Source organism: Bufo gargarizans, chromosome 9 (assembly GCF_014858855.1).
Source record: "Bufo gargarizans isolate SCDJY-AF-19 chromosome 9, ASM1485885v1, whole genome shotgun sequence".
Classification (NCBI taxonomy): Eukaryota; Metazoa; Chordata; class Amphibia; order Anura; family Bufonidae; genus Bufo; species Bufo gargarizans.
In genome coordinates, this window is record NC_058088.1 from 174,094,330 (window position 1) to 174,119,708 (window position 25,379).

The 25,379-nt window shown below is 43.9% G+C and overlaps 1 protein-coding gene across 13 annotated transcripts in view; it reads left to right on the forward strand.

Moving 5' to 3' along the window:
• Window positions 1-25,379, forward strand: part of HUWE1 (HECT, UBA and WWE domain containing E3 ubiquitin protein ligase 1) — a 101,029-nt gene that overhangs the window by 50,330 nt on the left and 25,320 nt on the right. For 5 of the 13 annotated variants that reach the window (XM_044306602.1, XM_044306611.1, XM_044306610.1 and 2 more), the window contains exons 24-58: window positions 906-963; window positions 2,100-2,276; window positions 3,349-3,594; window positions 3,698-3,831; window positions 6,072-6,172; window positions 6,264-6,449; window positions 6,619-6,835; window positions 6,968-7,090; window positions 8,843-9,080; window positions 9,228-9,461; window positions 9,617-9,739; window positions 10,245-10,340; window positions 10,818-11,087; window positions 11,174-11,326; window positions 13,762-13,889; window positions 13,983-14,064; window positions 16,072-16,248; window positions 16,657-16,816; window positions 16,915-17,273; window positions 17,703-17,898; window positions 18,880-19,047; window positions 19,960-20,108; window positions 20,201-20,267; window positions 20,535-20,755; window positions 20,836-21,047; window positions 22,441-22,623; window positions 22,732-22,904; window positions 23,005-23,150; window positions 23,229-23,286; window positions 23,732-23,830; window positions 23,944-24,074; window positions 24,176-24,344; window positions 24,431-24,659; window positions 24,747-24,925; window positions 25,076-25,165. In XM_044306602.1, coding sequence (XP_044162537.1) covers window positions 906-963; window positions 2,100-2,276; window positions 3,349-3,594; window positions 3,698-3,831; window positions 6,072-6,172; window positions 6,264-6,449; window positions 6,619-6,835; window positions 6,968-7,090; window positions 8,843-9,080; window positions 9,228-9,461; window positions 9,617-9,739; window positions 10,245-10,340; window positions 10,818-11,087; window positions 11,174-11,326; window positions 13,762-13,889; window positions 13,983-14,064; window positions 16,072-16,248; window positions 16,657-16,816; window positions 16,915-17,273; window positions 17,703-17,898; window positions 18,880-19,047; window positions 19,960-20,108; window positions 20,201-20,267; window positions 20,535-20,755; window positions 20,836-21,047; window positions 22,441-22,623; window positions 22,732-22,904; window positions 23,005-23,150; window positions 23,229-23,286; window positions 23,732-23,830; window positions 23,944-24,074; window positions 24,176-24,344; window positions 24,431-24,659; window positions 24,747-24,925; window positions 25,076-25,165 — 5,732 coding nt within the window. The remainder of the gene's footprint in view (window positions 1-905; window positions 964-2,099; window positions 2,277-3,348; window positions 3,595-3,697; window positions 3,832-6,071; window positions 6,173-6,263; window positions 6,450-6,618; window positions 6,836-6,967; window positions 7,091-8,842; window positions 9,081-9,227; window positions 9,462-9,616; window positions 9,740-10,244; window positions 10,341-10,817; window positions 11,088-11,173; window positions 11,327-13,761; window positions 13,890-13,982; window positions 14,065-16,071; window positions 16,249-16,656; window positions 16,817-16,914; window positions 17,274-17,702; window positions 17,899-18,879; window positions 19,048-19,959; window positions 20,109-20,200; window positions 20,268-20,534; window positions 20,756-20,835; window positions 21,048-22,440; window positions 22,624-22,731; window positions 22,905-23,004; window positions 23,151-23,228; window positions 23,287-23,731; window positions 23,831-23,943; window positions 24,075-24,175; window positions 24,345-24,430; window positions 24,660-24,746; window positions 24,926-25,075; window positions 25,166-25,379) is intronic. The other 8 variants (XM_044306606.1, XM_044306609.1, XM_044306614.1 and 5 more) reach the window with 6 other exon arrangements.

Sequence of the window (25,379 nt, forward strand, 5' to 3'; positions counted from 1 at the left end):
CTGCTGGAGCTCTCCGTTCACTGTATGACTTTAGTATCCTCTAATTGACCAATCTGTGCTTGAATGAGATTGAATGAGTCAGCCGTTTTTCTATATCTGTAATTTTATCATCAATGGCCCATTAGGCTTTCAAAATGCTGTTAAGAACAGCTCATGCAAAATGGCCGACCTCATAATTGTGTTCGGGAAATTGCAAAATTTTTTTCTATCAGGAAATAAACACAGGTTAGAAAAAGGGAGACTTGTCGCTATCTGGTTTAACTGGCAAAAAATAAAATAAAAAAAGTGACTCATTCCCTTTAAGTATATAGTGTTGTCCATATCACATGTCCTATCTTAAAATGCCATGCGTGCTTAGAAAAGGCTGAATGCCACCAGTATAGATAGATAATATTGCATCTTAGAGGGGGCAGGTGAGCTAAGGCTATGCCTTTTTAAAAGGGTGTTCTAGGTCGTTAAACTAGGTCCTCTGTGTCCAATCAAGTGAATGAGACCGAGCTGCAATACCAAGCACAGCCACTATGCAATGTACGGCGCTGTGCATGGTGTACTCTGAAACATGGCAGTGCCAGAAGTCAGCCCCCACCTGGGGATAAGTCATCACTATTTAAAACCCCACAAAAAAACAAACTTTAAACACTGCACGGTGGGATAAGGTATTGGCAGCGAAAGACTGATCTAATTCCAGTGCTGGCTGTAAATCTAAATATTCAGGCTTTTAGATATAACTATGCTGCTGGACTGTATACTGTACGTTAGGATGATTGCCATGGTAACCAGTATTTAGGTAGCCTTGATCTAGTCAGACCTAGTCCGATGTATTTCCATGACAACTTATAAAAATTGCGCTCTACGTGAACGCACTCTAAATAGTGTGTGAACTGTATTTGTAATCTCTTTACCAGTGTGGTGGGAAACGAAGAAAGAATTCCAATTCCTCTCATGGACTACATTCTCAACGTGGTGAGCTTCACTTACGTTTTATTTTTATTTTATGTATATATTAATTTTTTTAAGTCTATAGGCAACCTCGGGGCAATTTTTTTTATGATTACATTTTACTCATTAGGTCCTTTTCTTAATTGGTCTTAAATGAGTGTTTATGAAGTCAGGAGAGTTAAAGGGGTTCGCTAGAATATGGCCCCATTGTCTGATAGATGCAGGACCCACCTCTGGGACCCGCAGAGTCCTGGAGGGCATGCCCCACACGGCTGCTCTCAATTTATTTCTGTGGGGCCGCAGAAAATAGCCCAGCGCTGGCTTGGCTATTTCCAGTGTCCCCATAGAAATGAATGGGAGTGGTGGCCGTGCAAGTGTGGTTCGCTCCTGTTAATTTCTATGGGGATTCTGAAAATAGCCAAGCACGCCTCTCAGCTATTTTCGACGGGCCAATAGGAAGGCTTGTTGGTGGCTGGACCTGGCACTGCCAGTCACCACTTTGCTGGCCTCGTGTTAGGCTTTGTTTTAGAGAGAGGTGCGGGTCCATAGCGATATGCCCCCATTGTCTGAGATGTGAATACCCCTTTAAGAGCTGCACATGAGCTGTCAGCTGATGGAACTCAGGAAGAACAGTCTGCAAATATCACAGTATCACAAAGACTGCTGAAAATTTTTAAGACTGTTCTTCCTGAGTTCCATCAGCTGACAGCTCGTGTGCAGCTCTTTTAAGCCATATTATCAGTTTTATAAGGGTTTAGCAGTAGTGAGTGTGGTGTGTGTGTGTGTGTGTGTGTTTTTTTTTTTTTTTTTTTTTTTTTTTTTTTTTTCCGCATGTATTACTAAAAATTATGACTTAATAAAAAATAAAAATAAAAAAAAATATTTCTAACCAAAAATGAGTAAAATACAATCATTCTAAATTGCCCTGCAGGTGTCTAGCCTTTTAAGTTTGTGCAAGATGGACATGTTTTCTCCTGGTATGTTTTAGGCTCTGCTCACACTAGCATTATGGCTTGAGAATCTTTAAAATGTTTCTGCCTGGTTCACATTCTGGTTTATAAGACCGTACATAGTTCTACATGGACTCCTATTCTTGGTAGTGTACAACTAAGGATTGGTGCTGAATCTAATCATTCTATTACACATTTTTTCATTGACAGATGAAATTTGTGGAATCCATACTGAGCAACAACACAACAGATGATCACTGCCAGGAGTTTGTGAGCCAGAAGGGTCTCCTGCCCCTGGTAACCATATTGGGCCTTCCTAACCTACCTATTGACTTCCCTACCTCTGCTGCATGCCAGGCCGTGGCTGGAGTATGCAAATCCATCCTGGTATGTACTTGTTGACTTGTATATGTGTAATGTGTGCATGAGTGCTAGACAAATCCCAAGACCCAGGCCGCGAGTGCTCCATTGAATTTGCTGCAAGTGTGCACTTTTTGTGGTTCTTAACTGTTGGCGTCTATGGATTTCCTATTGTCTGGCTACTAAAAATCAAGTGGCTCTAGAAGTGGTATAACTTGCTGCTAAAGTCTGCAGAAACTTGTCTACCCCTCTTCAGTAAAAGTTAATCTAGAAATACAGGTGATGTCAATATTAATGGCAGGTTATTGTGAGAAAATAACAACCTAATTTAGCACATTGGAGTCGTTCGGGCAGGTCCGAATGATAAAGAATTGGCTTAATAGGGTGTAAAATTATATATCTGCATGAGGACTTCATAACATTGGTCAAAATGGTTAAAGGGGTTGTCCCATTACAACAGCGTCTCCCCAATCCCACAGGATTGCTGTGGGTGACTGCCGGGCCCCCAATGGTCACAAGAATGGACATGCATGCACGCTGCCACCCCAGTCAGCTCTATGGGGCTGCCAGAAATAGCCAAGTACAAATGCTCGGGCCCCAGCGGTTGGACCCAAAGAAAATTGACCTATCCTCAGTTATCAAATCGTGCGCTGCATGAGTGCTGTGGCCTCTTCCTAGGCCAGTGACCTCACCCCGTACATTGGTCACGTGGTCTAGTTGCAGCTCAGCCCTATTGACAAATGGGTTGCAATACCAAGCACAGCTGCTATACAATGGACGGCGCTGTGCTTTGTGGTCTGCCAGGAGGCCACAATGCCCACCAGAGCTCTGGTGAGCATCGCAGCTTGCTGAAACAGCTTATCAGCGGGGGTGCCAGGAACAGGAACCCTGCTGATGTTACAATGATGACCTATCCTGATGGTAGGTCATCACTATCTTTTTGCAGGATAACCCTTTTAATCCTGTACTGTTGGTAGGAGTTAAGTTGTAATGGGACAACCCTTTTAACGTATACTCCTATAAACAATTGCTTTAGTTTTATTCTGAGCTCCGTTCTTCATGCTCAAAACCAAATTGCTGCTTCTCTTTTCTCCGTCAGACGTTATCTCATGAGCCCAAAGTTCTCCAGGAAGGGCTCCTTCAGCTGGACTCAATTCTTTCCTCTCTTGATCCTCTTCATCGACCAATTGAGGCACCAGGGGGATCTGTACTGCTGAGAGAGTTGTCCTGTGCCGGGAATGTCGCAGATGCCACTCTTTCTGCTCAGGCCACACCACTGCTCCATGCTCTCACTGCAGCACATGCCTACATCATGATGTTTGTCCACACGTGCAGAGTAGGACAGGTAAGCAGCTCTTCCTTCTGTTCAGATGGTTTTATAATCTTTGTTTTACCAGTATTTCATAATATTTTAATAACACTGCTCTTTTTCTGTTTTTAACTTTCAGAGTGAGATCCGCGCCATATCTGTGAACCAGTGGGGCTCCCAGTTGGGACTCAATGTGTTAAACAAGCTTAGCCAGCTATACTGCTCTCTGGTGTGGGAAAGCACCGTTTTGCTTTCTCTGTGTACTCCGAACAGGTACGACCACTGGTGGGGCTCTGTATGTGTAACTATTAACTTTCATCCATTGCTTCTCACTTTCATATGTTGGACTGACAGCAACTTTTCTGAAGGCTTGGCCCATGCACATCTGTGCTCCCATCCACCTGCTGTGTATTGAAAGTTCTCTGCATGGTGGGTGGACTAATGAATTGTACAGGTGGGGGCAGAAGGGGGATCTCCGTTTCTTGTCAATGACGGTGATGCCTGAATAACACAACTTTATCCCATATCCTGACCATCTTAAATGGGAATGCCCCTTCAATTGTTCATAACCTAGATCAACATCTACCTGAACTGGCAACGTCCAACTATCTAAGGCTAGGTTCACACGGAGTATCTGCACGGATTACACGCCAAAAATGCTTTCCAAAAGCGCATGCAGACTTTCCCCTTTGATTTCAATGGGGAATCTGCATTTTAAACCATATGGCGCACTGCAGGGGGAAAAAAAGCGTCCCATCCATTCTTATTGCTGATTCTTTGCGGGATCCGCATCCAGAATTCCATTGAAAATGGCCAGGAATTAAAATCCTCAGCGAAAAAACCAAAAAAGCCTTAAAGCCACATATATCTAGACTGGCTACTGGACTCTCAGCATTACTCCAACACTCCTTTTAGAAGAAGCATTAATAGCTCTGGAATCTCAAAAGTCAATTACACACAAATTACACCTATTGGCCGACCAAAGAGATCGATAGTCCTAAGAGACACATTGGTAACATGGAAAGAAATCCGAAAAATGCGCAAACTACCGTATCTCTTATCTAAACACATGCCGCTATGGAACCATATAGAATTTACTCCTGGAAAAGACAGCAGATTTAAAGAATGAAAAGAAAAGGGAATTCACAAAATGGGCCAACAAATGCATGAATCTGACAAAAGATGGCTTACAGAAAAAGAAATAATTAATGAAATATAACCTAAAAAAATAACCAATTCCTCACCTACGCACAAATATTCTCTTTTCTCCAATCTAGATTAAAGAATCTAGGTAAAGAAGCTACAGAAAACACCTCAAAATCATCCATCAATTTCAAACCTGTATAAAAACTTACAAGTTTTATATTCACATGCACATATCCCAAAACTTTGACATGGGCCCTTCAGCTTTCATATTAAAGCATACAAAAAAAAATATTGGAAGGATGATCAAAAAATAAAATAAAAAAAAGTACATATAGCGAAAGATGGAAAGAAACCTTCAAAATAATACATAAAGCATATCTAAGATTTAAAGGGGTTGTCTCATCATGGACAATGGGGGCATATCGCTAGGATATGCCCCCATTGTCTTATAGGTCTGGGACCCACAATTATATAGAGAACGGAGCCGCACCTATAAGACAATGGGGGCATATCCTAGCAATATGCCCCTATTGTCCATGATGACACACACCCTTTAACATCCCCAAAAATTATAAAAATCCAAAAAGAATAACAAACTCTACTAATCGTAACTCCTCAAACACAGACCTATGGCACGGATTATGGATGTGTAACAACATTCGAAACCTCCTGGAAAAACGTCCAACAATATTTAGAAGCACACTGAAAAATAAATATACCACTAGACCCGATATCATATATTTTTTGTTAATAAGAACAAGATGGGAAAAAATCAAACATCACAAATACATGCTGTACTATTAGTAGCTAAAAGATGTATCATGAACTCGTGGATACACCAGTCAACCCCCACATCTACAGAAGTGATATCCCAAATGAAGTACATGATGTGGATACAGTATGGAGAGAATAGATACATTAAATAACAAAGATAAAAACACATTTCTATAAAAAAAAAGGTAAACTTTTACTGAAACACCCCTGCAAACTCACAAAATGGAAAATCTGATGACTCCATTCCAACACACAAAATGGTACATTATAGATAAATTAAAAACTAAATATTGAAAACCTTTTTATAAATACATGTGTATGTTACTCCTGTCTTGATATTAATGTTAAGATATAGTTAATTTTTCTGTTTTATTACTTATTTATTTATACCTTTTTATTTATATGTATTGTAATTGAAAATTTAAAAAACTGCGCATTAATCACCCAAAAAACTCTGTGAACCTAGCCTAACTCATAATGCATAATTCACAGGAAATATATATTACAAGTATGATGTCAATTGAACTTTAATGTAGTGATATTTTTTACAATGGCTTTCTAATTAGATTGATTTATTTTTCTTCTTGCAACAGTTTGCCACCTGGGTGTGAGTTTGGTCAAGCAGACATGCAAAAACTTGCCCCCAAGGAGGAGAAGACGGCGAGTACTTTACCCCAAGGAGCCAAAAGAACAGGTATGGTCCAATCACTCACTGACTACTTCAACTTTGTGCACACACAAGACTTTTTAGATGCTGGTTATGATACATTTTTGCTTAACCGCAGATGGAGATGTCGAAACTTCGGCTGTAAATGAGGAAACAACCGGTTTGCTGGAAGGTATTGGGTTGGACGGTGACTCGCTGGCCCCCATGGAGACCGACGAACCAAGCACTTCTGATCCGAAGGGTAAACCGAAGATCACACCCGCCATGGCTGCCAGGATCAAGCAGATCAAGCCACTGCTGTCAGGTTAGCATGGGTTATGTAGTTAAGCATTTTACCCATTTGCAGACTTAAATGTTATGATGTTTTTAATTACTTTTATGAAAGTTGCTGTTTGGCCCATAAAAATGACATTTGCTATTGGCGTGATCTAGCTGGCCCCTGGTTCTCACATGTTTTCATATTTGGATTGCAGCCTCCTCAAGGTTGGGTCGAGCCTTAGCGGAGCTTTTTGGACTCTTGGTGAAACTGTGTGTGGGGTCCCCTGTCCGACAAAGGAGAAGCCATCATGCAGCGAGTACAACCACAGCCCCTACTCCAGCGGCTCGTTCTACTGCGTCTGCTCTGACAAAATTGCTCACCAAAGGTCTCTCCTGGCAGCCTCCCCCCTATACTCCCACACCAAGGTTCAGGTCAGTATTGCGCTTAGGAGGTGTGTACTATGATATTCTGTATATTTTGAGATATATATTTTTATTTACTTATTTTTTTTTTGCTTTTTGCTGATCATTGTCAATTTTTTTTAATTTTATTTTCACTTTTAGGTTGACATTTTTTATCTGCTCTGTTGGCTTTACATCTCCGATGTTGTTTGATGAGCGGAAATATCCATATCACCTTATGTTACAGAAGTTTCTATGTTCTGGCGGGCACAATGCACTTTTTGAGTAAGTTAACAGCCTGTACCCTCTAGTCATGATTATGCTTTTTTAAAATTTATATCGGTATACTTAATACATCCTTATTGTCTTAATGTACATATTAGGCCTTTTCTGAGACTTTCATGTTGATGACCCAACCTTAGGATAGGCCATACATTTTAGATCCGGAAGGTCTGACTTCCAACACACCTACTGATTAACTGAAGGGGCCTTCATTATTTACCAGGCCATGGCTCCATACATTTTGTATTGGTTTTACTTGCTAATACACCTCAGTGCAGCTCATTAAAATGAATGGGACTGAGCTGCAATACCGGGCACAGCAGCATTCACCAGAGCTCTTGTGAGTGTGGTGGCCTCCTGGACGCTTAGGCTACTTTCACACTAGCGTTCGGGGCTCCGCTTGTGAGTTCCGTTCAAAGGCTCTCACAAGCGGCCCCGAACGCTTCCGTCCAGCCCTAATGCATTCTGAGTGGATGCGGATCCGCTCAGAATGCATCAGTTTGGCAGCGTTTAGCCTCCGTTCCGCTCAGCAGGCGGACACCTGAACGCTGCTTGCAGCGTTCGGGTGTCCGCCTGGCCATGCGGAGACAAACGGATCCGTCCAGACTTACAATGCAAGTCAATGGGGACGGGTCCGTTTGAATATGACACACTGTGGCTCAATTTTCAAACTGATCCGTCCCCCATTGACTTTCAATGTAAAGTCTGGACGGATCCGTCTGAGGCTACTTTGACACTTAATTTTTTTTTTTTTACAATATAAGGCAGACGGATCCACCGTCTGCATTATATGAGCGGATCCGCTCTGAACGCAAGTGTGAAAGTAGCCTTACCAAGCACAGTGCCACACATTGTATAGTGGCTGTGTTTGGTTTTGCAGCTGAGCCCCATTGACTTGATTGGAGATGAGCTGCAACTAGGCCATGTGACCGATGTACAAGGACGTCATATGGTGTAGTAAGAGGCAGCGGCACTCACTTGAGCACCTAGTCTTTTTTTTTAACAACTGATCTGCAGGGGTCCCAAGTGTTGAACCCCTGCCGATCTGATCTTGATGACCTATCCTGAGGACAGGTCAGCAGTATTAAAGGGGTTGTCCGGGTTCAGAGCTGAACCCGGACATACCCTTATTTTCACCCAGGCAGCCCTCCTGAGCCTAGCATCGGAGCATCTCATGCTCCGATGCGCTCCCGTGCCCTGCGCTAAATCGCGCAGGGCACAGGCTCTTTTGTTTTAAATAACACACTGCCGGGCGGTAACTTCCGCCCGGCAGTGTGTTCGGTGACGTCACCGGCTCTGAGGGGCGGGCTTTAGCTCTGCCCTAGCCGTTTTACTGGTTAGGGCAGAGCTAAATCCCGCCCATCAGTGCCGGTGACGTCACCGGGGTTCCTGTCAGCCCCATGGAGAGCTCCGGTACGTCTCTGGAACTCCTAAAAATGCCTTTGCCCTGTGCAATTTAACGCAGGGCAAAGGAGAGCATCGGAGCATGAACTGCTCCGATGCTCATGTCAGGGGGGCTGCCGGGGTGAAAATAGAGGGATGTCCGGGTTCAGCTCTGAACCCGGACAACCCCTTTAATTCCAGAATATCCCCTCAAGTGCAGGCTAATTCATTTTGGAGTACTGTTTGTAAGTCATACGAAGTCCTGAAAGTTGTGGGTCTGGCCCCGTTGATCAGCCGTTAACACCATAGCTGTACCTGCTGTATTTTTGTGAATAGTCTGAATGTTTGATGTTTTATTCCCTCTAATATTAGAACCTTTAACTGGGCCCTTTCAATGGGTGGGAGAGTACCTATTTCTGAAGGCTTGGAGCACCCTGACCTGCCAGATGGTACCGGGGAGTTTTTGGATGCCTGGCTCATGTTGGTGGAAAAGATGGTGAATCCTACAACTGTTCTTGAATCTCCACACTCTCTGCCACCCACCAAGCTACCTGGCGGACAGAACTTCCCTCAGTTCAGCTCTCTGCGCTTCCTAGTGGTTACACAGAAGGTATGTTCAGCCTCCAATTTGAAGTTACCTCAAAGTGAGAGTTCCCCTGAAGTGTGGACGCCGCAATATGAATCCCAAGAAGCATATTTTAAGTTTAAGGGAATATAACTGTCTGATATATTTCCATCTTCCATTTGTTTAATAAAGGCAGCATTTACTTGTATAAAGAACTTGTGGAACCGGAAGCCGCTGAAGGTGTATGGCGGGCGTATGGCAGAGTCCATGCTTGCCATCATGTGTCATATTCTTCACGGGGAACCCGTAATTCGAGAGCGCTTGAGTAAAGAGAGGGAGGGAAGCCGCGAAGAAGAAGCTGGACAGCCGGATGAGAGCGGCACAAGGCGGGAACCTCAAGTGAACCAACAGCAACTTCAGCAGGTGGGAGTATAACTTCAGATTACAGGACGCCGTGTTTTTTTATTTTAAAAATATAATGCTCCTTTTATATGATGGGCGATCATAACCATTCAGTAAATTTTCTCCCTTGTAACCTTACTGGGTGACTTTCCTAACCTTTCTGTTTTTTTCCTCTATAGCTTATGGATATGGGTTTTACTCGTGAGCATGCAATGGAAGCCCTTCTGAACACAAGCACCATGGAGCAAGCTACCGAGTACCTCCTCACCCACCCCCCTCCTCTCATCGGTGGAGTTGTGCGGGTAAGTGTGACCCACTGAAGCTTCTCATTTTTCTTCCCCCATTTTACCCGATTTCAGCTTCAAATCTGCTTTCCTTCTGTACCTTCATCACATTCCATCCTACCCCCTTCCCCCCCCCCCCCTCCATTCCAGCCCCTTTCTACCGCAGGCTTTTCTGTGCCACTCTGCTCATCAAAGGCAGATATTCAAGCATCTGCATGTTACAGAACAGCGTAGTTAGACGAGGGCTAATCCCATATGTATATGGACACTGCTTCCGAGCAGCCTGGACTAAAGGTAAAAAGTTAGGGCTGGTGCATTAGTTTAAAATGTGGATCCAGTCCTGGCAGGTCCTCCCTTAGCCAAGCTACAGTAGGTCCCTTCTCACCTTTTGCTCCAGTTTCCCTGAAACCCATTGGACACTTGATGTCTTTTCCTTATTCCTTTGCATCCTTACTCTCATGCCCTGACCTCCCCATTCTGCAGAGCAGCCCAGCTGACAGGAGTATCTGTTGTTGCTCTGCAGGACTTGAGTATGTCAGAGGAAGATCAGATGCTGAGAGCCATTGCCATGTCGTTGGGACAAGATATCCCTATGGAACAGAGGGCAGAACTGCCCGAGGTACAGTACAAGATCAGGGTTGGGATCAATCGGGGCAGATGAGGGAGGCTTCAATGATAATTCAGATTTGCGTACATTTTGTAAAGGGCACCAGCTCCTGTGCCTGCGTTAGAAAAGGTTGAGCTCTTCTTTCTCCCATCCTCCTGAACCAATGTTCCCTTCCCTTTTTCTCCCATCCACTGTATCCTCCCCGCCCTCCCCACACCCCTCCACATGGTGCAACAGCCTGTTCTTCCACCTCACAAAGAAGGGTAGTAGCTTTTTTTTATATATTTTTTATTTTTTGCAAGCGTAGTCATTTATTTCTTTATTTATATATATATTTTTCATATTTGAAGACACCTATATAGTAACTATAGCCTATCTAATATGTCGGTCATTCAGAAATTTTAGATTTTAAATAGGGCGGTCGTGTGTGTCGATTGGCGAAAAGTTTGTCTATGAAGTTAATGTAAATTTCCCATCTTGACTTCTCAGGAAACTGCCCGGCGCAAAGAGGAAGAAGAGCGGAAGGCAAGGGAGAAGCAGGAGGAGGAGGAGGCCAAATGCCTGGAGAAGTTTCAAGATGCTGAACCTCTGGAGCAAGAGGAGCTTCATGGCTTCACAGACACTATGCTTCCAGGCTGCTTCCATCTTCTGGATGAGCTACCAGACACTGTTTACCGCGTCTGTGATCTCATTATGACTGCTGTGAAGCGAAATGGAGCCGACTATCGGGACATGATTCTCAAGCAAGTGGTTAACCAGGTGGGGGCAACCGGGGGACTTGCAGGGTCCTTCAAAATTTGATGACTTTCTGAATATAAAATGTTAATCTGTCCTGTATTATCTAGGTGTGGGAAGCTGCAGATGTCCTTATTAAGGCCGCCCTTCCACTGACCACCAATGACACCAAAACTGTGTCAGAATGGATAAGCCAGATGGCAACCCTTCCTCAAGCCTCCAATTTGGCCACTCGAATCCTCTTGCTGACTCTGCTTTTTGAGGTAGTTTGATTTCCAGGACGTTTTACAGTTACTCTACTTTACTTGTATTAAAGTCCAGAGCTATATACATGGCTCTGCAGGGTTCAGAGCAGATATTTTGTAGTTTTCCTTGTTCGCTCAGTATTTGAACTGAGTTTTTTTTTTTTTCTGGTAATTTGCATTATGGGAAATGTACCCTTTACAGCATGCACTGTACAGTTGTAAGAGACTAAGGGGCGCATTTATTAAGACCGGCGTTTTAGACGCCAGTCTTAATAAAGGCACTGTGCTGGTGGACGATCCATAACTTCGGCGCATCCAGTGCCAGTTTTAAATGTAAGATGGCTTCCGAGCCGTCTTACATTTAGACCTTTTTCTACATCCACACTACTGCCACAATTTTAAACCTGGTGTGAGCAGGGCTGAACTATTTTAGTTGTTTTAGCTTAGTAAATGACCCCCTAAGAGTTCTGTGAAATACAAAAAAAAAAAAGTATGGATGCAATTTAGTTTAGAAACAGTATCTTTACTGTTCATGAGCTGCTTGAAATTTTACATAGTATTTAAAGGGTGCATTAATTCCGCCCGCCCGCCCTTGTAGAGTGAATGCGCTGACATTCATTCAGAATCGGGAAAATTAAACTTGCATCTAAGCACCTAAAATTGCTTTGAAGAAAGATGGGAGCTTATAAAAGAAACTTTATTGGAAAGGTGGTTTTTATTTTTAAAGAAAACCTTTCACCAGAAAAAAACTTCTAAACTAACTATTCAGACATGTAGAGCGGCACCCAGGGACCCCCCTGCACTTACTGTTATACCTGGGCGCCGCTCTGTTCTCCCGTTATTGCCGCCGGTATCTTCATAGTTAGGCTCCACCCAGGGGAACCTGCCGGCGCCTCCTTCTCCCATGCTGTAGCGCTGGCCAATCGCAGCTCATAGCCTGAGAGGCTTTTTTCCCTCTCGGGCTATGAGCTGAGCGCTGTGATTGGCCAGCGCTGCAGCATGGGAGGAGGAGGCGCCGGCAGGTTTCCCTGGGTGGAGCCTAACATGTGAAGATACCGGAGGCAATAACAGAAAAACGGGCGCGCCCAGGTATAACAGTAAGTGCAGGGGGGTCCCTGGGCGCCGCTCTACATGTCTGTATAGTTTAGAAGGTTTTTTTCTGGTGAAAGGTCCTCTTTAAATACTTGAATGATTTTAATTTCAGCATTACTATACCACTGAAAATTAAATATAAACTGCTGTTTTTTTTGTAGCAATCGCCACAAATAAACCCTGCTAACTAGATGGGTTATCCATTGTCAGTTTTACTGCTGCTGTGAGGGGAAGATGTAATCTGAAGGGTCTTCCTTATTATAATAGTAGATGTAGACTTGTGATGACAGTATGACAGCTTAATTGTTCTCTTGATGGGCCTAGATAAAGACCACAGAAGAGCATTGTCTTGATTAATGTAATGCTGTAATAGTCGTACACATCACCCCACTCTGGTGAAGTGATGGCATGAATGAGGGTTAAACCCTTCGCAACCAGTGCCGTACATGTACGGGGCTGGAGCGATGTGTAAACATGGTGCCCACTCGCGCGTGCATGATGGCCTGCGGGTCTTTGCTGTTTCAATCAGCAGAGGCCTGCGGCTAATTCCCGTGATCGGCAATAATGATCACGGAATCTAAAAAGTGGAAAAACCCAGAAGTTTTAATACTGGCATCCCCATCCTAATTCGAATGGGGATGTTGGCAATTTACTCTAATAGGCAATTTACTCTGTATGCTCTGAAGAGCATACAGGGGGTCCACAATACACGGGCATTGGCTGTGTGCACCCTTTACTTGAATGGGTCCGCAATCACGGAGATGCGAAACGGAGGCACTACGGATTTCTTTCGTGGGTTTTCTGTCTGTGCCTCCGCACCGCAAAAAAGTAGTGCACGCACTACTTTTTTGCGGTGCAGATCGCGGACCCTATACAAGTGAATGGGTCTGCTATCTGCATGCGGCTGCCCCACGGTTGGTGCCCCTGCATTGCGGTCCGCAGCATGGGCCCGGCCAGCACACGGTCGTGTACATGAGCCCTTAGAAAAAACAGTTAACCCTTTGTGACAGAATAGCTAAATTTTTAATAAAGGCCAATTGAAAATGTGATTTTTATCCAAAATTTTTGAAAATGCAGTCATAAACCAAAAATCATAAATTGCCTGCAAAGGTGTACATGGCCTTTAAGCAGACACTGTCTGTTGTGATAACTGACTAAATAAAGTGGAAGTTAGTCGGGATAGGAGGGAAAATACATAGTGACTTAAGTCCTATCCAGATACCATTCACCCGTTTTTTTTTTTTTTTTTCAATAAAAAAAACTCACATTATGCCATGCTTACTCTTATACTGCTGCTGAAGAAACGCAGGGTTCTTTTGTCCTGCGTCACCTGAGCTGATTCCTAATTTTCTTTCTAACAGGAGCTGAAGCTGCCATGTGCCAGGGTTGTAGAAACAAGTGGCATCCTTAATGTACTGATCAAGCTCCTAGAAGTGGTCCAACCATGCCTGCAGGCAGCCAAGGAGCAGAAAGAAGTGCAGACCCCCAAGTAAGACCCTTGACGACCGCTATACTTGTCAATTCATAAATATTAAAATGTTCATGAAATCTAATATTGGCTTGGCTATGTTTTTATTTTCAGGTGGATTACCCCTGTCCTACTGCTGATTGATTTCTACGAGAAGACCTCCATTTCCTCCAAGAGGAGAATGCAGATGAACAGGGTAACTGTTTTAAGATGTAAACTGTGTCCCTTCCTGCTTAGGACGAAATTGGCATTTAGGTGTTTAAAGTGTAGGTTTGGTGAGCCTATCTCTAAATACGAGTAAATGGTCTGGTACATACCCATTGTCTGGCTCCTTTTACTAGCAGGGATAGTGTAATAATGGTCTTTCGGGTAATTAAAATTCACTGCAAATACTGTATCTCAAAGCCGGCTTTGTCTTCTGACATGAAAGCCCCAGCTGATTTATGTTCATCACCCGCATGCTTCTAAAAGAGGTGATCTCATAATAGGAATATTCAATGCAATTCCATTAGCTTAACATCCAATAATTAAGAAAGTCTGTGATTTTTTTTTTTTTTTTTTTTTTTTTTTTTAGCATAAAGCGGTTTGCCTGTTTCCTATATCGATCTATTTTCAGGATAGGTCATCAATATCAGATTGGCAGGCGTAGGACAACGCAGAGCGCTGCATTTTCTACCACGGTTTACCCAATCGCCATCGACATTACAGCAGTGAACAGGTGAAATTGCAGCGCCTCTGTCCAATTCACTTCAGTGGGAAGAAGCAGTTACCTTCTGTCTGCTACTTTCCATTGAAGTGAATGAGATAGAAGAGATGTAGTTACACCTGCTCTCCATCAACATTGCGGCGGCAGTAAAGAGAATGCAGCACTCGTATGAACAACAGCTGATTGGTGGAGGTGCGGGAAGTCTGGCCCCTGCCGATCCTATATATCCTGGGGATAGGTCATCAATATAGGAAACCGGTTAAACGCTTTAAAACGTATCCAGCTTTGAATATTTTTTTTCTTTAGGCCTTTTAGTCTGTGTCAGAGATTTTTCGGGAGTCCAGTATTTATGACCTATCCTTTTAATGAGTCAGCCGGCTCTCCCTAAATGAAAACGCCAGAAAAGTTTACATGATTACTGCACAACACAGAGAAACTCCAGTCCCCCTTTTAGGAGGTTAAAGGGGTTTCCTGGAAGTAAAATACTGATCTATCCTTGGGATAGGTCATCCATATCAGACTGGAGGGGGTCAGACTTCAGGAAGCCCACTGATCGGCTGTTTACAGAGCGCTGCGGCCTCCTCAGAGCATACCAAGCACAGGGCCATACACAGTATAGTGGCTGTGCTTGGTATTGCAGCACAGGCTCACATGAGTGGGTCTGAGTTGCACTTAGGCCATGTGACCGATGAACGTGGTGCCACTAGTCTCACCAGAGCACCACAGCCTCTTCATATAGCTGATCCGGGGGATGATTGGATCCTCACCACTTGGCTATTGATGACCTATCACAAGTTTAGGCCATCAGTATTTTACTTCTGGGAAACCACTTTAACCTCCTAATATACTTTGAGGATGGAACTGACTGTCTGTGTTGTGCAGTAATCTTGTACACTTTTCTAGTGTGTTCATTTAGGGAGAACTGTCTGACTCATTAAAATAAGGGTATATGTATAATGCCCTAATTACACTCGCTAAGCAGGCCTCCCTAAATGCCAAAAAGGGGGCTGAAAAAAAAACAGCACTTGCCAATCCGGCATGTGTATCATGTGATCTTTCTCTGCCAGTCAGTGGCTCTGAATAGGTCATGTGATCCAGTCTGCTTTCTGAATAACATGTCTATGTCCCATGATCCTGTAAACTGACTGAGAGGGGTAAGTGTCCATTTACACGTCCATGGTGTATTGCGGATCTGCAATACACCCGGCCGGCACCCCCCATAGAACTGCCTATTCTTGTCTACAATTGCATAGTGTGCTCTCCGCATCCATTCCTGCCCCTTTGAGAATGAATGGGTCCGCACCCGTTCCCGATATTGCCGAACGTATGCAGACCCATTTGCGGACGTCTGAATGGACCCTAATAATGTGATCCGGTGGATGCAATCACACTCCTGATAATGTATATTTAGGTGCATTACAGTTGCATACATTTTTCCGTTATCTTGTAGATGAAGGGTTGTCATCTTTTTTTTTTTTTTCATCTTTTCCTCTCCAGTATCTACAGTCAAGTGGTAACAACTGGCGTTGGTTTGATGACAGATCAGGACGTTGGTGTAGCTACAGTGCTAGCAACAACAGCACTATAGATGCAGCCTGGAAAGCCGGGGAGACTTGTGTTCGATTTACAGCCGGTCGCCGTAGATACACTGTACAATTTACCACCATGGTCCAGGTAACTGTCTCCTTGTCACACATCCCTGTACTTATGTGTGACAATACGGATGACATCCGTGTGATGTTCATAATGCATCCTTTATTATTTTTTTTGTGGATCCATTGTAATAATGCTTAACCTTTTCCGCAAAACTGACATTAATAGGACGTGATCTATATTTTTGAGGGGCTACAGAACGGACCTAAGGATGCAGACAGCACATGGTGTGCTGTCTGCATTTTTTTTTGTGGACCCATTCCGCAAAAAAAAACAAAAAAACTGAATGGACACGGAAACGAAATAAGTTTGTGTGAATGTAGCCTAATCGTGTGCGGCCACTCTTAGTCGTTTTGTTAACTGAAGCTCTGAATTTGTATGCAGACTTTATTATGTCCTCAATAAGGTTATATTACGGCTGCTTCATAGGTAAACGAAGAAACTGGTAATCGGCGCCCTGTGATGCTAATGTTACTACGAGTTCCAAGATTACTGAAAAGTGGCAAGGACGGCAATGGACAAGAACTGAATAAGACCTTTGAGGAAGGCACAGAAATTGAAACCAAGCAAAATGAGGAGAAGGTGGCTGGTGCGTGCCAGTTTGATCAAATTTTTTTAATAGTAAGAATTTGTTGGCTTTGTTACTGGTTTTTATTTAATTTTTTTCCCCCCCTTTCATACATTTAGAGACTACACCAGTTGCTGAAAACCCAACAATAGAAAGAGAATCGCCTCCTGAAGAGCCTAAAGTTGGGGACATAGTGATCCAAGGGCTGACAGAAGAGATGGTGACTGTGCTGATCCGATCATGTGTTAGCATGTTGGGCGTACCTGTGGATCCGGACACGTTACATGCAACCCTTCGCCTGTGTTTGCGTCTTACGCGTGACCACAAATATGCTATGATGTTTGCTGAACTCAAGAGTACACGCATGATTCTGAGCTTGACCCAGAGCTCTGGATTCAATGGCTTTACACCATTAGTTACCCTGCTCTTCAGGCATATCATAGAAGATCCATGCACTTTGCAACACACAATGGAAAAGGTACATCTTCTCTGCGATGTTTATTACCCTTCTGTTACTCCTTTTATCAATGTTATAAGATGTATATTTATAATGGGTAACGTGTCAAGGTGTAAATTTTAGTTGGTGCACGTGCACTGCGGACCTCTAGCATGGATTTCACCCTTTGCAGTTCGAGTGAAATCTGCACAAGTTCTGCAACAAGTACACATGTAACGTAGCTCTGAATTTAACTGATGCCTGACGCACAGACTGCCAGATGAGGATTTGGCTTGTGTTGTACTTGGTCATGTCAGGCTTGAGCGTGGCCGCTTGCCTTTGGAAAATCACTTCCTGAATGTCCCATTGATCAGTTTTTTAAAACCTCTTTCATTGTATGCTTTTAATCTTGATCTATGATTAGTTACCATGGCATGTCTTAATGCACATGTTTTTGATTGTGGTTTGCAGGTTGTACGTTCAGCAGCAACAAGTGGAGCTGGCAGCACAACTTCTGGAGTTGTATCCGGAAGCCTAGGGTCTCGGGAGATTAACTATATTCTTAGAGTTCTGGGCCCGGCAGCCTGCCGAAATCCTGATATATTTACAGAGGTAGCAAACAGTTGCATCCGCATAGCTCTGCCTGCTCCACGAGGATCTGGAACTGGTGAGATATTTTGTTCTAATACGTATGTTATGAATGGGTGTCATGCTTCAGATACCATATTCATGTCTTAAATGGAAGCTTTTACCTGCACTATGCTTCCCTCCTGAGGCCCAGTGCTGTGAACGAGGGGTCCGATGAGGGTCACTGTTCCCGCCCTCCCCCACCTCTGGACTATGATAGGTTTCTACATAGAAAAGAAACCTGTCAGTTGTCATCTGTAGACAGGGGCAGCGACTCCTCTCCCTTGCAGCACTGACGCGCTCTGCCAGATTCAGCATGTAAGTCCTCTAGAAGTAATGACTGCCATCACATAAGTGACAGAATGCTGAAATCGCCAGGTCTGTCACTGGACAATACTGCCCTCAATGAAGGCAGCATCGCTCAGGTGACAGGTTACCTTTTAAAGCGTACCTGAGTTTTCCAACAAAAAAAAAATTGCATATTGGCTGTGCTTCTTTGTACAATCATAACTGTGAAGGAACAGGTCTTTTTTTGGGCTTCACGGATGTCTTTTTATTCTCCTCTTCAGCTGCACAGCCAGATGCATATCACTCAGAAGCAGAGAGTGTCTCCCTTCTGTTGAATCTGCTACTAGTTGGTGCAGTGATGTATTTTCCCCTCACTCCCCCTCTGTTTTCAGCTCCAGAGCTCAGAGCAGATAAGGAGGGGGGAATCAGACTTAGACACACTGGAGGCTCCTGTGTAGGCTCAGCTAGCACTGACACGCCCCTATTTCCTGTGAGTCTCTGTTACTAGGGTTGGATTTCGCCTGACAACAGGCAGTGGACTGCAAATTAGGTAGAAGCGAGACCCCTAGTGACCATGACTTTACAGCTTCTTTTCAGGTGGATGCAGGCAGATTATTATTATTTTTAAATGACGTGATTCAGAAATGTTCTATTTACACCATTCTTTATTAAATGGCATTTGTGTGAAAGTACTTCAGTATTCAACTTTGTAATTTTTTTTATTTTCCTCCAGCATCTGATGATGAATTTGAGAATCTCCGTATCAAGGGTCCTAATGCTGTCCAGTTGGTTAAGACCACGCCTGTGAAACCATCCACTCTTCCTGTCATCCCTGATACGATAAAGGAGGTTATCTATGACATGTTGAATGCTCTGGCAGCTTATCATGCGCCTGAAGAAGGTGAAGTATTTATTCTCCATTTACAAGAATATTTTTGGAACCGATATTGTCAGATTTTAAAGTTGCATGGTTTGTGTTGTGTTTTTGCTGCATTAGTCGTGCTCCCCTCGTATATATGGACATTTGTTTTTAGACAGACACTTAATGGCGTTGTCTTAAATGACAGCAAGGAAGGATCTCTTAACCGGCTGATCAAAGTGTCCTCCTGCTGGAAATCCCATTGATCACCTGTAATATGTGAAGAAACCTAGCAGTAACTGTTAATTTTCCCTGCAGCACCAACCCAGGTGAATTTGAGCATTACACACTGTCCATTAGGGGCCAGCTGTTCCGTTCCACAAAATACGGAATGCACACGGATGTCATCCGTATTTTTTGCGGACCGCAAAATACATACGGTCGTGTGCAAGAGGCCTAAATCAGACATAAATCCATCAGTTCTTCTGTTTCTGATTGCTCTCCCTCATCCCTTTTCTCTGTCAGAAGTAGCAGCGGGAAGGGGGAAGAGATTGTACGTGGCAGATGTGTATTGGGGAGGGGGGGGGGCACGGGCACCTTTCAGAGAGGACCGGAGAGAGGGGACATGCCCCGAGAAGAGCTGTACGAATACCTGAGAGCTGGTGAAGAAAGCAGCATCCTAGACACACAGACCTCACATCCAGTATGTCTAAGATGAGAGAAATCCTAAACTAGGAACAGGTTGTAAGCTACTTATCGGGTCTGTAACTTAGTGCTAGTTTTTTCCCCTCAAGGTAACCACTGGCATTTTTTTCCGTGTCATAGGTGTCCACAGCATAAAGCATAACCTTTTGCGTAGTGCTGCTTTAAGGCTTGTTGGTCTAATTACATTATCCTGTCTGTAGTTTATCAGCATTCAGCAGATCTCATAACTATACCCATTGTGTTTTGCAGTGACTGAGAAGACTGAGCAGAAACCTGTGGGTATGAACCAAGAAGTCAGTCAGATCTTGCAAGACATGGGGGATGAAGTGTTCCAGCAGTACCGAGATCTCACCAGACAAGGCAGTGACTTTGATCCCCAGGGTAGCTTTGCCCTAAATGTAAGCATTTGGGCAACATCCATTTTTTTATTTTAGTTTTTTACAATTATTCCTTTCTTCAGTGATTCTGATTTTCACAATTGTGTTCTCAGCCCCGTGTCTTCACCGCTGACAGTTCATCCACAGAAACTCCACAATCTGGGACCCCTCAAGGAGAAAGTAAGTGAGCCATTCAAACCATAGGATATTTGTGCATGGTTGTAAGTGATTCACCCTCAATCCCTTATGGCCTATAACAAGCATGCTCAACCTGCGGCCCTCCAGCTGTTGCAAAACTACAACTCCCAGCATGCCCGAACAGCCTACAGCTATCGCCCTGCAGCAGGGCATTGTGGGAGTTGTAGTTTTACAACAGCTGGAGGGCCGCAGGTCCTATAATAGTATGGTCTGCTTATGTACTGACACTAATGAGCACTATCTTCATAGCAGCACTAACCCCAGAGGAAAACCGTGAAGGTGGCAAAAAGGACAAAGAGGGGGATCGCAATTCAGAAGAAGCAAAGCAGAAGGCTAAAGGCAGCAAACCACTGCTACCCACATCTACTATACTTCGACTGTTGGCTGAGCTTGTCAGGTCATATGTGGGTATCGCCACACTCATAGCCAACTACAACTACACTGCTGGGCAATCTGAGCTCATTAAAGAGGTATTTACGAGTCAGAATTGAGTTTGGAGTATCCGTATTTGGAGTTTAAGAACTTTTAGTAATTATGTTAATCTTCACAGGATTGCAGTGTCCTGGCTTTTGTCTTGGATCATCTCCTTCCACACACTCAGAATGCTGAGGACAAGGACACCCCAGCCTTGGCACGCCTGTTCCTCGCCAGCCTGGCTGCAGCTGGTAGTGGTACTGATGCACAAGTAGCCCTGGTGAATGAAGTAAAAGCTGCACTTGGTCGCGCACTAGCAATGGCTGAGAGTGCGGAGAAACATGCCAGGTACAGTTTTTCTCCGAGGGGTGTTTTAATTGTTTCTAGCCAAACTTGAGCATTAGTTTTACTATGCATAGGGCATTTATGGCCTCTGACATACACCCTGGGACATAAGTTAAACGGGTGTTATACAGTCCCATCCGAAGTCTATGGGGTTTTATTGCTAAAAGAAAAGTGTACATTTAAAGGGGGTATCCTGGTTGGTTGAAGTTATCCCATGTTTATTTCTTCTCTACATTCACATCTATGGGACGCAGATTTCTGTCCGTAGAAGTGAGCAGAGCAGTAGACTAGCATGCTCACTTCCGCCCCACTCAGACAGGGGCCCACATTTGTTCAAACTGCTGGGTGTCCTAGTATTTGACTCCCAAACCCATCCCACCAATCCAGTCTGACATTTATCACCACCAGTGATAAATACATGCAGACAGCACGCTGTGTGCTGTCCACACCCGTTGTTCCGTTCTGTGGCTCTGCAAAAAAAAAAACTGCAATTACAGACAAAAATAGCTATTTCTATCAGTGCGGGCCATGTGCGGTCTGCAAATTGTGGAACGTACACGGACCGGTATCAGTGTTTAGCAAAACACTTAGTCATGTGAATGTAGCCTTATCACCATTATAGAACACTAACATAAGGATTTCCATTACATTCCCCATATTAGAATGCTACCTTCCATATTGCTGTCCATCTTTCCTGTACACTTATTCAATATGTTAATTAGCTTCTGAAGGTGTCCAGGGGCGGCGTTCATGCGGCCGTTGCCCAGGCTCCTCAGTGATTTTCATACAAAACCCCTCCCCTTTCACCGCTCTGGCCCGCCCTAGGTTCTTTTTATTACGTCGTCCTCTTAGTGAGAAATGGCCCGCCCTAGGTTGTTCTTATTACGTCCTCCTGTTAGTGAGAAATCCAGTGCCGTTCAACAGATTTGCCGCACCTGCACACTTCATTCCCCATTATGGACCTCTCCCTCCCCTGCCCCGCAACATCCATCTGTATCGCTGTCCTGAGGACGGTGATACAGCTTCCACAATGGAAGCGCTCATCTCCCTGTTCCCCGCTGCCGCCCCCAACTTGTCACCAGGCCCGTGCAGCCTCTGGCCATCACCTCACTTTACCTAATTGGCGGTGCAGCCCTGCCTGCGCCCTCTTTAATTTTGCATCTGAGGCAACGGCCCCTCCCCACGCTACGCCACTGGCCAGCGGGGCTCAAGAGGCAGCTGCCTTGGGTCCCCCAGGAGCAACTGGGCCCGGGGCAGCTGCCCCTTTTGCCCTGCATTAAAGACAGCCCTGCTTATTGTAGCCTCATACCCTTAATATGTGAGGCACTATTACTTATGTGGTTTGCAACTGTCTGTCCTGGAGCATAATTCATTGACTATGCCACTTATCTTGCAGGTTGCAGGCTGTGATGTGTATTATTAGCACTATAATGGAGTCCTGCCCATCCACTTCAAGCTTCTACAGCAGCGCCACCACCAAAACTCAGCACAACGGCATGAACAATATCATTCGTCTCTTCCTGAAGAAAGGCCTCGTTAGTGATCTGGCGAGGGTGCCTCATAGTCTAGACTTATCAAGGTGTGTGTGTGTGTGTGTGTGTGTTTGTTTGTTTTTTTTATAATGGAGATGGCATGGAACAGTTGTTACAATGCATTGAACTTTTTTCCTTGTGGTTTCATTTCGTAGCCCAAACATGGCAAACACTGTGAATGCTGCGCTAAAGCCTTTAGAGACCTTGTCACGTATAGTCAACCAGCCAAGCAGTCTGTTTGGGAGCAAAGGCACTTCTGGAAAAAATAAGTCTGAACAGGACACTCATGGAGCTCCTCGGGACCCGAACAGTAACCAGCCAGATACAGGTACATAGACTAAAGTCAAAGAATTCCGTTTCCCGTTGACTTTTTGCCATAATTCCAAGTTGTTGTTTTTTTTATACATATTTACCTGTGGTTTATTTAGGGGAAGCTGGAGCTGAGGCTCAGGAGGAAGACCCGGATGTTTCCCAGGCTGAGGTGGCAGATGGAGATATTATGGATGGAGAGGTTGAGACTGATGCAGTGGTAATTGCTGGGCAGCCAGAAGTTCTAAGCACCCAGGAGATGCAGGTAAGGATATTCTGGGTGATGTCCTCATGTTATATGAAAAAATACAGGATTAACAATTTTTTTTACATTTATTTTTAGGTAGAGACTGAGTTAGAAGATCTAATAGATGAGCTGCTGGAGAGAGATGGAGCTGCAGGTACCGACCAAATAGTGTTTTTTAGTGTTTTTTTTGCCGGGGGTCTCTGTGGTGGTTTTGAGCTGGGGATCCCTCTTTAAATTTGATAAATTAAGGAAAGTGATTGTCTAAGGCCTTGTTCACACTTCCGTGTCACATCCAGGAAAAAAATATCTGTTTTAATAATAATTGGCTCACGTACTAATGAACAGCACCACAATTCTGCCATAAAATTATTTTGCAAACTAAGCCAACCAATAGTTGGTATAAAGTTACACACCATGTCTTGCCATGCACCAAATGTATCATCCATCCTGAGGCACTGTGATAAATCTGGTGCATGTCTAGACAGCCTGTTAAAGTTTATGCCGTCGGCAGGATTCTTTAATGGATACAATTGTATTTATGCACTTGTGAACATCCTATAAACCTGCTTGCTGACTGAATATGCTTTCTGCTGTTACAGGAAGTCGAGTGGGGGAAGATGAATCGCAGGAAGATGTATTGATGGATGAGGCTCCTACAAATCTGAGCCAAGCATCTACACTTCAGGCAAACCGGGAAGGTATGTCACCCAGCAATCACGCTGGCTTGTGTTGCTAGCTGTAAAGTGGCATCTGATGATAGTCTAAGATGTACATTTGTCTGCATTATCGCTTTCCCCATTTCCTGTAACAGATTCTATGAACATCCTAGACCCTGAAGATGAAGAAGAACATACACAAGAAGAGGACAGCAGTGGCAGCAATGAAGACGAAGATGACAGTCAGGAGGAGGAGGAAGAGGAGGAGGAAGATGAAGATGATCAGGTGTGTTATGCAACATGTTGAATTTATCCTTTTCAGGATGTTTTTATAGTAAACTGTTGGAAAAGTACTATATATTCTATATTATACCTTTTACTATTTAGGATGACGAAGAGGGTGAGGAAGGGGATGAAGACGACGATGATGATTGTTCGGAAATGGAGCTGGATGAGGATTACCCCGATATGAATGCATCTCCCCTTGTGCGCTTTGAGAGATTTGACAGAGAGGACGATCTCATTATAGAGTTTGATAACATGTTCTCCAATGCCAGTAAGATTTATGTACTTCACCTCCACAATTTATTCAGTATATTACAGTAATATCCAGTATATTAACCCTTTAATTTTTCTTTACAGCTGACATTCCTCCTTCGCCTGGTAACATCCCTGCCACTCATCCTTTAATGGTGCGTCATGCAGACCATGGATCTCTCACATTGGGCAGCGGTACTTCCACAACTCGTCTGGCACAGGGCATTGGCAGAAGCCAGCGTACTCTGCGGCAGATCACTGCTAATGCCGGCCACACCATTCATGTTCACTATCCTGGGAACAGGCAACCGAACCCACCTTTAATACTGCAAAGGTGAGATGCATTAGGAAGAGGAGAGAAGGTGGTCTGTATAGATTATAGTTGGATCCAGTTTATTTATAACATTCATTAATCTCCTAGGTTGCTTGGCCCGTCGGCTGCTGCAGACATTTTGCAACTAAGCAGCAGTCTTCCCCTTCAAAGCCGCGGCCGTGCACGGCTCCTCGTTGGCAATGACGATGTCCACATTATAGCTCGCTCTGATGATGAACTGCTAGATGACTTTTTCCATGATCAGAGTACTGCTACTAGTCAGGCCGGTGAGTGACCCATTAAAGATTCACATTTTGATGACTTTTTTTATTTTTCTTGTGCTTGGGGTTGCATACAGTGTGTGTTTTTTTTTATTATTTTTTTTATGATTTTTTAGTTTTTGCATATTTTACAGTTTTGTTTTTGTTTTTTTAAAGGCACTCTTTCCAGTATTCCTACTGCTTTGACTCGATGGACAGAAGAATGTAAGGTGTTAGATGCTGAGAGCATGCATGATTGTGTATCAGGTGAGGAAGCTGGTGTTATGGTATTGAAATTGCATTCTCTTTAACCCCTTAAGGGCCTATTTTTTGTTTTGCATTTTCATGTTTTCTCCTCCCCATGTTCCAATAGCCATAACTTTTTTAATTTTCCGTTCATATAGCCATATTAGAGCTTGTTTTTTGTGGGATTAGTTTTCAAAACTTTCTTTGCATCGCCATATTCTGACAGCCATAACTC